Here is a 13905-nt window from a genome sequence, read left to right on the forward strand (position 1 = left end):
ACAGATTTAGAGCCCACTTGATAACACTTCATCAGATGCCTGAAATGTTTCCACAGCCAATGGGTCTCCAAAGCCAGTGGAATGCAGGAAGTCCAGTTTGTGGTAAATCTGTGCGAAGCTGTACAGACACAGTCCTTTCATGCAACCTGCAAGCCTGATCGCTGAGCGGACATTAGTTACAGCATGTCCTTCCTATTTGAAGCACGTCTGCAGATAGGCCTCCCGCGCACTTTATGGCCCACTGCCAATTTGTATGATCATTTCCCAGCCAGGCAAAGAAAGGCGTATATGAAGAAGAAATATGCTTATTGGAAACGGGGCTTACCGGAATCGGGCTTATTATACAAGACAGTTCGAACGGCGGAGGATAAAATCTATACAAAGTCATTTTATCCAAGATTTTTATTGCTGGCTTTTGCTTATCGTTTCTAGCGCGAACCCTCCACTGCCCACCCCAAGGTAAAAAGAGGAAGCAGGCAACGCGGAGGGCGGTGAAACAGTTAAGCTGATTCAAGGTGACATCACTGCTGATTTGCATAAGAGCGGAGCTATAACTGGTCATGCAGTGAGAGAGTCCTTTTATACTACCCTCCGGAGCAGCGTCTGTAAAGATCGGAGTTGTGTCTGTGCGTGCAAAGCATCACTGGTGAGGAGACCATTTATATACCTCTACGGGATTTTTTAAAAAAGAAAAATACATTTCCTTGTTGTTAGTGTAGTTTTCTCCTGGCATTTTTGGATTTCGGAGGACTGGTCTTTTGAACGCTGCTCTCCGCTCCCCTTCCCCACCTTTGTATGAAGGATCTCTTGCTAGAGCTCTCCGGGGTATCCACTAGACAGTTAATTGCCTCGAGCAGCTTAAGGTTTTGTGGCGTGGCGCATCTGTTCGGATATGGATGTGGCGTGGCTGAAATTCAGATGCCGCTGATTTCTCGCAGATTTCTCTTGCTTCCTTCCAAGGGGGGGGGGGGGAATCGAGCAAATTCGACCCCTCCGCGCGCCCAAAAGTCTGTAATTTACTTGGAACCTTGCGCCCCCCCCTCCCAGTCCCCCAGGTATTTGTAGGCTGAAAATCTCAGGCGTCTGCTGGAAAGGCGACCCAGGAGAAGTGTACTTGGGTGTGATCAGTTAACTGGAGGGGGGGGGGGGTACCGTAAAATTGCTTGCCCTGCATGTTACTCCGCCGCAACAAAAGAACAGCCCTTTGTTTAAGAGGCAGCGGTAGATCTGATGGCTTTGCGAAGGAGAAAGTGAGGGAGCCGAGCAGGAGGGAGGAGGAAGGGCGGTGGTTGCAGCTCTTTGTGAGGAGGAAAGAATTCCGGACTCCTTCCAAATGTGCTGCGGAGACTGACGCTAAAATGGAGAATAGGATTAGCATAGCCGTTTTGAATTGTCGTGACACCATTCCTGTAATATAATTTGTCTCCTTTTTTAAAAAAAAACTTGCTTTTTATCCCGAGCATAATTTTTTTTGTTATCGTCCCCACATGGTAACACTGTTTGGTGATCTTATTTGAAGAAACATGTCTCAAACCACCCACTTTCAAGTGTTTTGATTTTACAAAAAAAAAAAAAAATGACTTTAACCAAATTGACTAGGTTATTTAATCCCCCCCTCCCAGCTATTTCCTCAGAGGTTCAGCCACATGGCCCTGCAGCAACAGTTTTTCCTTAACTATATATAATTTTGAATGCTCCCATTCAAAATAGGTAATATATGTGTTAAGAAAGAACAATTCTGCTGCAGTTTAACAGCAAGAATTGGCTGTCTGGGGAAGCTGGCATGAATTCCAATGAGCCTTACTTTTGTGATGAACAGCATTCCACCCCCCCTCCTTTTTCTGTGCAGATTAATCGGCAAATATGTCTGACAAACCAGATATGGCTGAAATCGAGAAATTTGATAAGTCTAAGTTGAAGAAGACAGAAACGCAAGAGAAGAACCCACTGCCTTCAAAAGAAAGTAAGCCTGTTTCAGAAAATGAAAAGAGGGCGTGGGCCAGGGCAGACAAAGAGAAGGCAAATCTGATAGCCATATGCCTTGAGTTATCATCCTTCTCTACTGGAGTTAAAGCATATATACATGTGTGTTTGTATACACACCAAAGCAATATAATGCATGTATTTGTTTATGAATATGCAATATGTACTATTAATATAAAGATAGTTTTAAAAGACCCAGTTTAATTTTTTTTTAATTATACCAAAACTTATTTCAAATGCATAATCTTTGTGTGTTTTTCTCCTGTTTTCTCCCTTTTATTTATTTATTGGTTTATTTATTTTTATAGCAATTGAACAGGAGAAGCAAGCGGGTGAATCGTAATGAAATCAGCCGTTCCAAATTATGCACTGTACATTCCACAAGCATTGCCTTCTTATTTTACTTCTTTTAGCTGTTTTAACTTGGTAAGATGCAAAGAGGTTGGATAAAGTTCAAAGGACTGTACTGCCCCTTTCACATCCAAAAACGAATATAGAGAGAGAACTACTGATGCTGCACGAAGGCGCTGCCCTTTCCATCTGCCTGTCCAGCTTTGGTCCTGGTGGCACGAAAGAGCTTGCATGTTTCCTGAAAGAAGATCCTGGGTGGGACTACAGTAATCTAGTAACACACGAATACACGCAAAGCTGTACCATGGTCCTGCAAGCTGTAAAATGCAGTTAACCGAGTGCCATTTTTTTTTGTTCAAATGATTTTAATTATTGGAATGCACAATTTTTTTAATATGCAAATAAAATGTTTTAAAACCTGGATATTTTATTGCAATGGTATTTTTGGGAAGGATATTTTTAAAGAAGAAGCATAAGTGCCTAGTCTAACATGGAACTGTAGGAATCAATAGAAACTAGCATAAAACAAACCTTTTTCTCTACATATGTTTGCCACATTTGGGCCTTGAAATGCAAGACCATATCAATTCCTACGAAGTCTACTCAGGAAGTACTCCCAGTACGCTGTGTACTTAACAGCCTTTTAATTTTTTTTTTTTGTCCCTGTAGGTGACTGGTCTATCCACTGTAATGGAAGGTGTTTGGAAAAAAGATACTTCTCCATAGGAATTTACCCCCCCCCCCATATAATTTAATTTTTTCCCCTGTGTAGTACAGATTATAGGTTTTTTTTTAACTCTTTTGATAACTTACATGAATAGAGAGGCTACTCAGCATGGTAGAAAATGGCAGATGCTTTCATCTCAAAACCCATTTGTCTGGAACTGCTCTCAAGAAGACTTGTTGGTCACCTTGCCTTACCTGTTTCTCTAAATGGCAAGTAGTTAGCTATGAAATGGCAATTTTTGCAGCTTCTTGTTAATCCTTAGGACAGTGACTTCCAAATTTACAATACACTTAGGGAACCCTTTCCTTCCCAACTCTTCTGAAGAGCCCCTGAAATTATAGGTGAATTCTGGACACGTTCTGAGTCATACAACCCTTATTTCACACACGATGGTAGTGCTATCTGGACTGGGCCTTACTGTCATCTTCTGGAAAAGGCATCTCTGCCTGTGCATTGTAGAGAAGACTGGAACTGATATGCAAGCTGTCTTTTTAAAGTACCGAGTCCACCACCATTACTGATTTCACTGATGATGATGTACCAGTTTCTAAGACAAGAACTGGTCCCCTCCCCCACCCTAGTTCTGTCGATAACCCTTTGAGAATCACCACCTTGGAGCTGAGCATTTTTTTTTAAAGCTCCATTTCATTTGGTTTGGGGGTCCAGTTTTCAAAAGTAATTTCTTAGTACTGTAGTTGATCAGATTTGCATTCTGATTTCTCTTGAGATGCTCTGTACAAGGGAAGCCATCATCCCCAAAGAAGGAAGCAAAAGACTTGCCAGCTCTTTTGGACTGAGCAGATTCTATTATAAAGTGTTTCCAGATTAATTGCTGTACAGTGGGTTTACCTGGAAATTTAATATACTTCTCAATACAAAAGGTTTTCATTATTTGCAATTCAAGGTTTGTGTGTGTGTGTGAGTTAGGCTAAACAACCAGAAACTGATAGTAGTGATCTTATTTAATTATTTTGAAGGCGTTAAATTTAAAACCACTTTAATCTTTTGCAGATTTTTGTGGTCTGCTTTGGTTATTCCTCTTAAATTATTTTTTTTCCTCTTCAGAGGTGGTGGGGTTTGAGGAAATACAGGAGATGAATCTTGAGTCTGAGCCTGTCAATTGGTTAAGGACAACCAAGGACTTTGGCTTCATTCCGCCTTGCAGGGAAATGGATGAGAGGTTCTTTCAGTCATGGCTTCTTGTAAACATTCTGAACTCCTAAATGATTTGACTTCCGGGACTCTTCTTGTCCAATGTTATGCAGAGTTAGGTGCATCTAATCCCATTGGCATAGATTGATTTAAGCATACTTGACTGGTTAGATTGGTGTGACAGTGTCTCAGGACTAATTCTCTTGGAAATCAGTGAAGACAGAGATTAAACCTGTCAACCATATTTTAAAGAACCATGAAGCTCTTACCAGGGGTCTTTAAATGTAGTTTTTATTAAAAATTGGTCCTTCTGCTGCATGCCAAACCAACAGTGATATTGAAGGTAGCTTGAAATGCAATTTTGTGATAGAATGTGAAGGGATGGGATCATATTATGAAGGGGTGGGTTTAGAGTTCCAAAATTCTGCTTGGCAAACCTTACCAACTCTCACCCAGGCCACTGAATTCAGTACAGAATGCAACTCTTCACTAAAAAGAATCTGGTAACAAAGTTTATAATGCAGTAGATGGAACACATTTTTTTATTTTTTTGTACTACTTGAAAATGTTGCTGTGGAAATAGCACAGGAAATTATTGTGCTGAGACTCTTTAAAAATGAGACACCTCCCTGTTAGTGATCTTAATCAGAGAGCACAGGATGTAGGGCTCAATGACTAAAATCCAAACTCTGGTAGCCAATACTGGCTATGCATAAGCTAAGGCCAAGAGGAGTGTCTGAAACTGCAGCGGTGTGTCAAGAAGGGAGTGTCTGAGACTGCAGCAGTGTGTCATTGCACAGAAACCTGTGGCTTCCAGGCCTGAACAACTGCAGTGATGAGCAAGAGTTTGATTTAATGCACAAAAGGATTACAAGGCTGGTAGTAGCAGTTTATCTCTTGACTTGGCTCCAAATACCATTTTTAAGTTGAGTTACCTAGGGGGGAACTGTCAAGTTTTCATCGTGTACGTGCAGGCCAAAATCATGTCCCCAGATAGGATTTTAGTTGTACACAACACTTCTTGTGAGATAAGTTGGCTTGGGTGGTTCAGATCTGATCAAAGTTAGACAGTATATGAGGTGGGAAGGAATTAGATCTCCCACATTCAAACCCTGTGTATTGTATAGTGCATACTCTGGAATGAAGATAATTCAGGGCTGCTAAAAAGAGACTGGAAAAATGTGATGCAGAAAAAGGGTTACAAGTTGCAGAACCTTACATGTAGGCTTAGGATTCAAAAGTGGATGAATATATCTATGAAGGAAGGGCAAGACCTGTTTCATGGACTTTGGACTATTTGTAGATCTTGCATTCATTTCCAGTAGGATGCATCTGCGTAATACATTTTGTTCTCCTTCCAGACAAGTCTTCTGAATATACATACTGACAATTTAGAGTGTTCTTATCGCATACTGATGTTGAGGATCGCTAATGTTATATCCGTCAATAGCGCTAGCTTAATGCTAAGCAGGGCTGGGTTGACATTTCTGTCTTCATTGAAGTGCAACTCTAAGCAGAGTTGTGCTATTTCCTGTTTAGGATTGCACTGCTATATTTGTGCTGTTGGGAGATATGTTTTGAACATGAATTTCCGAGTGCTTTGGTTTTTTGTATCTTTGTAATTGTTTGTGGTCTTAGTATCCACTTGTTCTACAACACAAGGAATTCATTCAAGAGCTCACACAGTGTGCAGAACTCTGCAAAGTGTACTCTTTCCCCGCCCCCCTGGCAATAGCTATAAATAGGTATTTTAAACAGTGCATCAAATAATTTTTGTTTCTCTTGTGCTGTTTAGCAATCCTATCCCAGCACAGGAAAAAAATTATGATGTCTAATATGCATCTTCAAATCAACCAGGAAAAAAAAGCAGCTCTTAGCCTTTAGCAACTTCCTGTGCTTCATTTTTTTTTTAGCTGGGGTTTTAAGCTGCTAAAGCAGAGGTGCTCTCTCCCTCTCCTATCATTATCTATTTGTGCAAAGCTGAAAATGTGCTAATATGCCATTTCCCTAGCAACATGGCAGACTTCAATAACAATGTATTTTGTCTCCTGCAGTTAGCCACTGAAGTTTCTGCGTTCAGACATTATTGAAAATAATTTCTGGATAGCCTCTCCCCACCCCAAAGATATCTGAACCCTAGCCAGTGGTTGTTTTGTAGAAAAATAGGTAGTGGAGCTTATCCAGGAATTGTTATACAGCTGCACCTACTATTCAATGGACAAGGTGGAAAGGAGGAGGTGGAACTTTCAGAAAGGTTCAGGACCTGTGCTCCTGTGAGCTCTTGCTGAATCTGAAGTCTGATTCTAGCTATTCACATGTATCCCTGAGCCCGCCTGCAGGGAAGGCAGGATATAAATCCAATAAAATAAAATAAATATATCAGTGCAACACTAAACTTATTTTAAAAACATGACCAAGCAAGAGAACCCTGATGTGCCATTTTATGTATGACTGTCCCTAGATAAGACCTTTACAGAGGGATAAAGTGGTACTTTGATGCTGATATACATTTATACATCCCTAGGAGGATGGGTTGGCTGTTTGTACAGTGATGCCATTTTTTCCAGTTATGCATGTTCATCACCCTCCGCACAAATGCATGCTCCCAATATATATGGAATATTTATTAAGTTAATTCATTTACTCCCTTTCTCCCCAATAGGGCCCAAAGAAGCTTTTATCATACATTGTCAACAATGCCAATGACATATTTCTACAGCATCTATCTTATATATAAAGGCACTATACAGGAGGAAACAATGCTTTCATGTCACAATACAACTAACTCGGATATATGCTGTGAGAAATTGGATAGTAATAGGAAAGCATTACCCAGTGCTGGGCTACCAAGAAACCCATGCTGCAATCCTATGCATGCCTACCTGAGAATAAAACTTGGGAATCAGTCAAACTGCTGGAAAATTAGTTCTGATTCTGAGTAAGCATATCTATAGTCAGGCTGCCACCTATGTGCTTTGAGATTCAGTGCTGATTCTGTACGAAGACAAGAACAAAACATATCATGTGTCTTTTCTTACAACACTGGGGTCTGTACACACTATATTCATGTTCCATGTGGTCTGTGTCCCTATGTTACATAAAAGTAGACTGAGCAGAGGTCATTTTGTAGACCTCCAGACAAATCAGAGATCATCTTGCAGACTTCCAGATCTATAATACAATCCTATATTAAATTACTCTAAGCCCATTGATTTCGGTGGCTTTCGACTGAACTCATTTTAACCTCACACTGTAAGTTATTGGTTGTGAAATGACACATATTGCCAGGGCTTGTTTTGTAGCAGGAACTCCTTTGCATATTAGGCCATATACCCCTGATGTGGCCAAGACCTTAAAGTAGGCCCTGTAATAAGAGCCCTGAAAGCTCTTGGAGGATTGGCTACATCAGGGGTGTGTCCTAATGTGCAAATGAATACCTGCTACAAAAAAAGCCCTGCATATTGCTTGTTATGTATCTATTTGTTAATCTTTATAATTTAACAAGGGTTTTAAAAAGTGACTTCTAGAGCAAAGGATAGAGTCACATACTGTCAAAAGACAAACTATAAATAAAATCTTAACAACTAAACTCAAATAAATGACTCTCCCGTCTTCCACACTCACAGGGCCAGTTCTTGCTGTCATCAAACTGTCCTTGAGCATATGGGATCTGTGTTGACTTTGGAGAAAGGTTTACTTTTGTTTCCGTCCCAAATCAGATACTCATGGAGTTGGCTAAATAACACTAAAATGAAATGTAAATATTTCTCTTGCTAAAAGCAGCATGGTATTGGTGCTCTTTGTGGGAACAGGTCAGGTTATAAATTGTTATTGAGGAACCAGCTACAGTTGCCAAGGCATTCATAAGAACTGATAAAATATGATACACTGAAACTGAATACACTGAATTATGTTCTTCTCATGAAAACAGGACATTTCTACAATCTAGGGAATGTGCTCTAGGATGTGTAAGGCAGTTTTGTGATCATTAGTATGTTTCAGAACCAGCATTGTATAACGCAGGAATAGTGGTTAAAGAAACTGTACAATGGTGAGGTTCTCCTAATATAGTAATGCATGTGTATTTTTGAGAGATGATTCTTATGGTCAATTCATATGCCTATGTTGCGAATTAGTCACATGGCCCACTGGTATGTGAAAATCCACAGACAATTGTAACATGCATTTATATTTTTATTGAACTGTTTTTATTGAATTATGGTTTTGTTGAATTGTTATATTATTTTAATTAAATTATTGTATATATACTTTATTTTAAAGGTTTTTGTTTCAGTGTTTGATCTACACTGCCTTGGAGATCCTATTTGGGTAGATAGGCAGCATAGAAATATTTTTAAAAAATAAATAATTTCCATCTGCATAATGTATTGAGTCCCTATTCATCGTTGACCAACAACGATACCCACTGCTATTGCAGGGTTATGTTGCTATACAATAGTATTCCGAAACAACATGGAGTGTCCATAATAGTACAACACAATATCCAAACCAAATAAACAAGATACTAGGCAATCAAAAAATGGAAATAAAGACCCAGGTAGATAATGTCTTAGCCCAAGTACTCCAAACAAAGACCCAGGTGCTTTAATTTCTCTGTTTCAATTTCTTTTACTATCTTCAACAGTGGTTAGGCTAACGAAATTAATATAAACAATCCTTAATAAAATTATTATACAGAAGTTAATTCAAAATTGATAATACAATTATTAATCCAGGCTGACCTTACAATGATGTTATAATTCACATCACAATGTGTAAATAATCAATTCTTCTTCTTGATTCTTTGTAACAAATAATATATTAATTTCTTCTATTGGGTTAACCTTATTCCAATCCAATAATGTTATTTGTTATGTTGGTAGACATCAAGGAAATTAATTCTGTGTATCATTCTTAGGAGAAGAGAATCATATTATATACATCGTTTAAACACTTTAACACCAAATGGACTTAATCAGAATGTAGATTTTTCAAGTTTTTTATAGAATAGATTGGTATTGTTGCCTTAAAAAGAAACTGCCATGGTTTTTGACATGTCACTTTAAAAATAAACTGCTGTGATTCTTAGAATGCATTTAATTGACAATGAGTAACAATAGCTAGGACACCTCTGACTCCTAAGAGTGACACAGATGAGAGCTCAGAACGCAGGGTTAACATGCTGATTATAACGTAGTGCATAAAATAAATAATTATATAACATAATAATGTAATTTATTTTTTTCTATACACAGAATTAATTTCCTTGGTGTCTACCAACATAACAAATAACATTATTGGATTGGAATAAGGTTAGCCCAATATAAGAAATTACAATAATAAATAAAGATGTATTAATAATAAATATGGTGATTAATATAATATATTATTTGTTACATAGAATCAAGAAGAATTGATTATTTGCACATTGTGATATGAATTATAACATCATTGTAAGGTCAGCCTGGATTAATAATTGTATTATCAATTTTTGAACTAATTTCTGTATAATAATTTTATTAATGGATTGTTAATATTAATTTCTTTACCACTGTTGAAGATTTGTAAAAGAAATTGAAACAGAGAAATTAAAGCACCTGGGTCTTCATTTGGAAAACTTGGGCGAAGACATTATGTTGTTATACACCAGCCCTAGTTCAGATGCCATCCACAATAGCATTACTATGTATGGGTTGTTTCTGTAAATTTTAATGAATGTAGGACTATTGCTGGCAGGAGAAAACCTTTTATTTTTGCAACCTTTTATAACCTCCGAAACCTTTTATTTTTATACCAACAATTAATAATGCATACTTGGGACATCTTGCAACCAAATTAGAATGGTAACAATGTGAATAGTGTAGTTTATGCCTGGGGCCTAGGGTTGCCAGGTCCAATTCAAGAAATATCTGGGGACTTTGGGGGTGGAGCCAGGAGTCTTTGGGGGTGGAGCCAGGAGACATCGGGGGCGGAGCCGAGAGCAAGGGTGTGACAAGCAAAATTGAACTTCAAGGGAGTTCTGGCCATCACATTTAAAGGGACTGCACAAATTTTTAAATGCCTTCCTTCCATAGGAAATAATGAAGGATAGGGGCACCTTCTTTTGGGGCTCATAGAATTGGACCCCCTGATCCAATCTTTTTGAAACTTGGGAGGTATTTTGGGGAGTGGCACTAGATGCTATACTGAAAATTTGGTGCCTCTATCTCAAAAAACAGCCCCCCCCAGAGCCCCCGATACCCGCGGATCAATTCCCCATCATTCCCTATGGGAATTGTTCATAGAGGTGCATGATGGCTCTGGGGGCGGGGCTTCCCCCGCCGGCCAGCTGGCTGGGGGCGGGGGGAAGCCTGTAAAACCGGGGGATCCCCCTCTGGGACCTGGGGATTGGGAAGCCTACTGGGGCCATGGATTTTTTTTTTTGCTTGTTTGTTTGGCTTTGCTTTATCAGGAGCACCACAGTTCACCCAGCTTATGCATGCCACCATACAACACAATTACAACAGAATTGTAATGATATTGTTAAAAAGTTGTGCAATCACTTGCCCATTTTATTTTAAAAATTATTTATTGGCTTTATAACCTGCCCTCCCCCACATAGCAGGGCTTAGAGAAAGTAACAATAAATTGGGTTAAACCCTTTAGTTTAGATGGCACTTAAAGAGACCACGACAGGAGCAGAAAAGATGATGTAAGAAAAAGGGAAAAAGAGGAAGTCAGCCTTAACTATTCATGAGCAGAACTTGTCTGCTCCATTTATAGGCTGCATTCACACTACACTAACTAATGCATTTTGTAACTGGATTTTTATTGTGTAACAACAGCAAAATTTGAGTAGCAAAATGCATTATTTAGTGTAGTGTGAACACAACCATAGTCTCACCACATCAAGGAGCAGGCCAAATTGATGCATTTTATCAGAGGTGAACTCAGTGGTGTACCAAGATCAGGGCAGGGGGTGTCCTCCACCCCAGCTGCAGTTTAAGGAAGGCCCTCAAAAGAGGGCCCTTGAATCCAGCATTATGCTGTGTCTGGTCAAACATATTTTCTTTCATTTTTAAAATGCAAGTCTGGCTGCAGCCTAGGGTTGCCAAGTCTAATCCCAGAAATATCTGGGGACTTTGGGGGTGGAGCCAGGAGACATTGGTGTGGAGCTAGGGGGGAGAGGGGGAAACGGCGCCAGGGAGTGTGGCGAGCTGCCCTGTCTTGGAGCGGGCGACGCCGCTGCACGGCTGCAGCCTCTTCTCCGCTCGCCATGGCTGCTCCTCTGAGATGGGCTCAGGCTGAGCCCATCTCGGAGGAGCAGCTGCGGTGGGGTGGGGGGGGCGGCAGTGGCACGGCGGCCTCGCCCGCTCTGCCTCTGGGGTAGAATCGGAGGGGGGGTGGAGGCGGGCCGGGGGCGTGGCGAGCCGCGAGTCCGGGTCCTAGAAGGGCCCGGATTTGCGGCTCGCCATGCTCCTGGCCTGCCTTGCCCTCCCCTGCGCTGCTGCCACCTCTTGGCTGCTCCTCCAAGATGGGCTCAGCCTGGGCCCATCTCGGAGGAGCAGCTGCGGTGGGCGGGAAGGGGGTGGCAGCGGTGCGGCGGCCTCGCCCGCTCCAGGATCGGGCGGCTCGCCATGCTCCCTAGCGCCATTTCCCCCCTCCCCCGCTTCCGTTTTTTGGGGGAGCGGGGGAAGAGGGTGGAAATCCTGGGGTCCCCCGCCAGGGCGGGAGGGCTGGGAAGCCTACTGCAGCCACTATGGGTGCAGAGAAGTCTGAGCATAACAAAAAACAATCTTGGGCTTCATTCAGACTGGCAGCTTGCAGCAGTGGCCTCTCATCTTTTAAAAAGTCATTGCAGTTTGAGGCACACCGCCATGAACAGATGGTGCACGCCCAGCTGCTGAGAGAGGCACAGGCTGTGCACACCCCAGAGGAGTGGTTACACTGCTTGTGCGCTTGCAGGGCACTTCCATTTCATGCCCTGGTTATTCAGATGGTCCAAAAATGCAGTATGGAAGCACTCCAGCCATTTGCCACAGGGAAGTACCTGGTGGCTTTTTGAAGTGGCAGAGAGGTGTTTGGAGGTGGTGTAAGGGGAGAGTGCACAGTGGCACCCAGATATGCTCATGTAAACATGCAATTTTAATTCGGATGTGGGCAGGGGTGTGGCTGTGTCAGCCCAAATCACCTGTCTGAATGCAGCCTAGGATCCAATCAGCTAGATTTCCCATTCTCCAAGACTAAAGAAAACTTGCTTAACAGATCATACAAACAAGCCAGCATGCTGATAGCTGCTACGGTAACTGCAAGTCTGCAGGTCACTTTCTTCAATAATCTAGCCCAGGGGTATCAAACTCATTTGTTATGAAGGCTGGATCTGACATTAATGAGACCTTGGCGGGCTGGGCCATGTGTCATAAAATGTAATTCCAGGTAGCAGAGATATAAACTTTACACAAAAACAATTTAAAAAAAAAACTTAAAATATGCTTAAAATGTTAGCAGTCTTGCAATATTTTATTTAACAGTTTCTGATAACTGACACCTCTTGCTCTGAAATATTGCATCAAAATCTGGAGACAATGTGCTCTAGCAATCTTGAGTATGCTGTTCAGGTGTATCTGTAAGTTGCAAACCTACTTTTGATTTATTGACATTCATTGTAGAAATCTCATGGTCAAAGGTTTGAGCCTAAAACCTAGGGGAAAACATGGAATGGCTGGGCACTGTGAATTTTTGTACATAAGTTGCTTCATGTGTTGGTCAGCCAATGGAAAAAATAGAGGCTCCTGTGCAACTGAGCAACTCCTATGCAACTGAGCAAGCCTCTATCGGGTCTTTTTTTTTTCTGGGGGAACATGGAGGAATGCGGTTTTGGAACCTCTTCGTGGAAACAAAATTCCCAAAAATGTGCAAAAGTTCATGAGGGGGCACTTTTGTGTTTCTCTTCCATTTCCCTCTTTTCCAGCACCTCATTTTCCAGAAAAAAAACCCTGGTAAAAGTTACTACAAAACTAGCCTCCTAGCTCTCAAAACTGCCTTGTAGATGTTTGGGATGGTCAACTCCTGGGCTTTAAAATGAAGAACAGAAGCCCTCCATGAGTAGTGAGGGTTTGGTTGTTTTTTTTGCCATCAAGTCACATCCGACAGATGACGACTTTGTAGGGTTTTCAAGGCAAGAGACATTTCTGCTTCCTTGTCAGCTCTGCTTAACTTCTGGGATCTGACAAGATCAGGCTGTCCTGAAGCTATACCGGTCAGGGCTAGACTGAGAGTAATGTGACTGGCCCAAGGTCACCCAGCAAGCTTCCATGGCATGAGGGTGATGATTTTACTGGCATAATTATATATACAAAGTCAAGTAAAATAGTTTTTTTTCACTCTCTGTGTTTCTTTTCTGGCCATTGAAACGAAGTTGGAGTCCCTTTAAGACCAAACAATTCTTGCCTTGAAAACCCTACAGAGTTGCCACAAGTCAGATATGACTAGATTGCAAAAATGAAAATAAAAAATGAGGGGGTGTTAAAAAAAATTATTCACCCCATGTGCCAAATAGGCTGTGTATGCCACTGGGTGGACTATAGATGTTGGAAATCTCCTTGAAACTGCTATGCCCATTGTCCATTGGTTCCCTCTTTGTAGCCAGTTGTTTGCATGAATCCCTTATGCACAGGATGTCAAGAGTTCTTTGCATATCATCAGAAACCGCA

At 41.1% G+C, this 13905-nt stretch overlaps 1 protein-coding gene across 1 annotated transcript; it reads left to right on the forward strand.

The window, feature by feature from the left end:
• The first annotated feature begins 445 nt into the window (after positions 1-445).
• TMSB4X (thymosin beta 4 X-linked) lies at positions 446-2757 on the forward strand. Its single transcript, XM_060233969.1, has 3 exons — positions 446-646; positions 1850-1963; positions 2292-2757. The coding sequence occupies exons 2-3, from the start codon at positions 1864-1866 to the stop codon at positions 2324-2326; spliced, it is 135 nt and encodes a 44-aa protein (XP_060089952.1). The 5' UTR covers positions 446-646; positions 1850-1863; the 3' UTR covers positions 2327-2757.
• The last annotated feature ends 11148 nt before the right edge of the window (positions 2758-13905 follow it).

Source organism: Heteronotia binoei, chromosome 3 (assembly GCF_032191835.1).
Source record: "Heteronotia binoei isolate CCM8104 ecotype False Entrance Well chromosome 3, APGP_CSIRO_Hbin_v1, whole genome shotgun sequence".
NCBI lineage: Eukaryota > Metazoa > Chordata > Lepidosauria > Squamata > Gekkonidae > Heteronotia > Heteronotia binoei.

Excerpts from the sequence above, each read along its gene's own strand:
- TMSB4X (XM_060233969.1), top strand. The coding sequence starts at position 1,864 with ATGTCTGACAAACCAGATATGGCTGAAATCGAGAAATTTGATAAGTCT. Across the intron at positions 1,964-2,291 it reads CCCACTGCCTTCAAAAGAAA|CAATTGAACAGGAGAAGCAA; the intron begins GTAAGCCTGTTT and ends TTATTTTTATAG.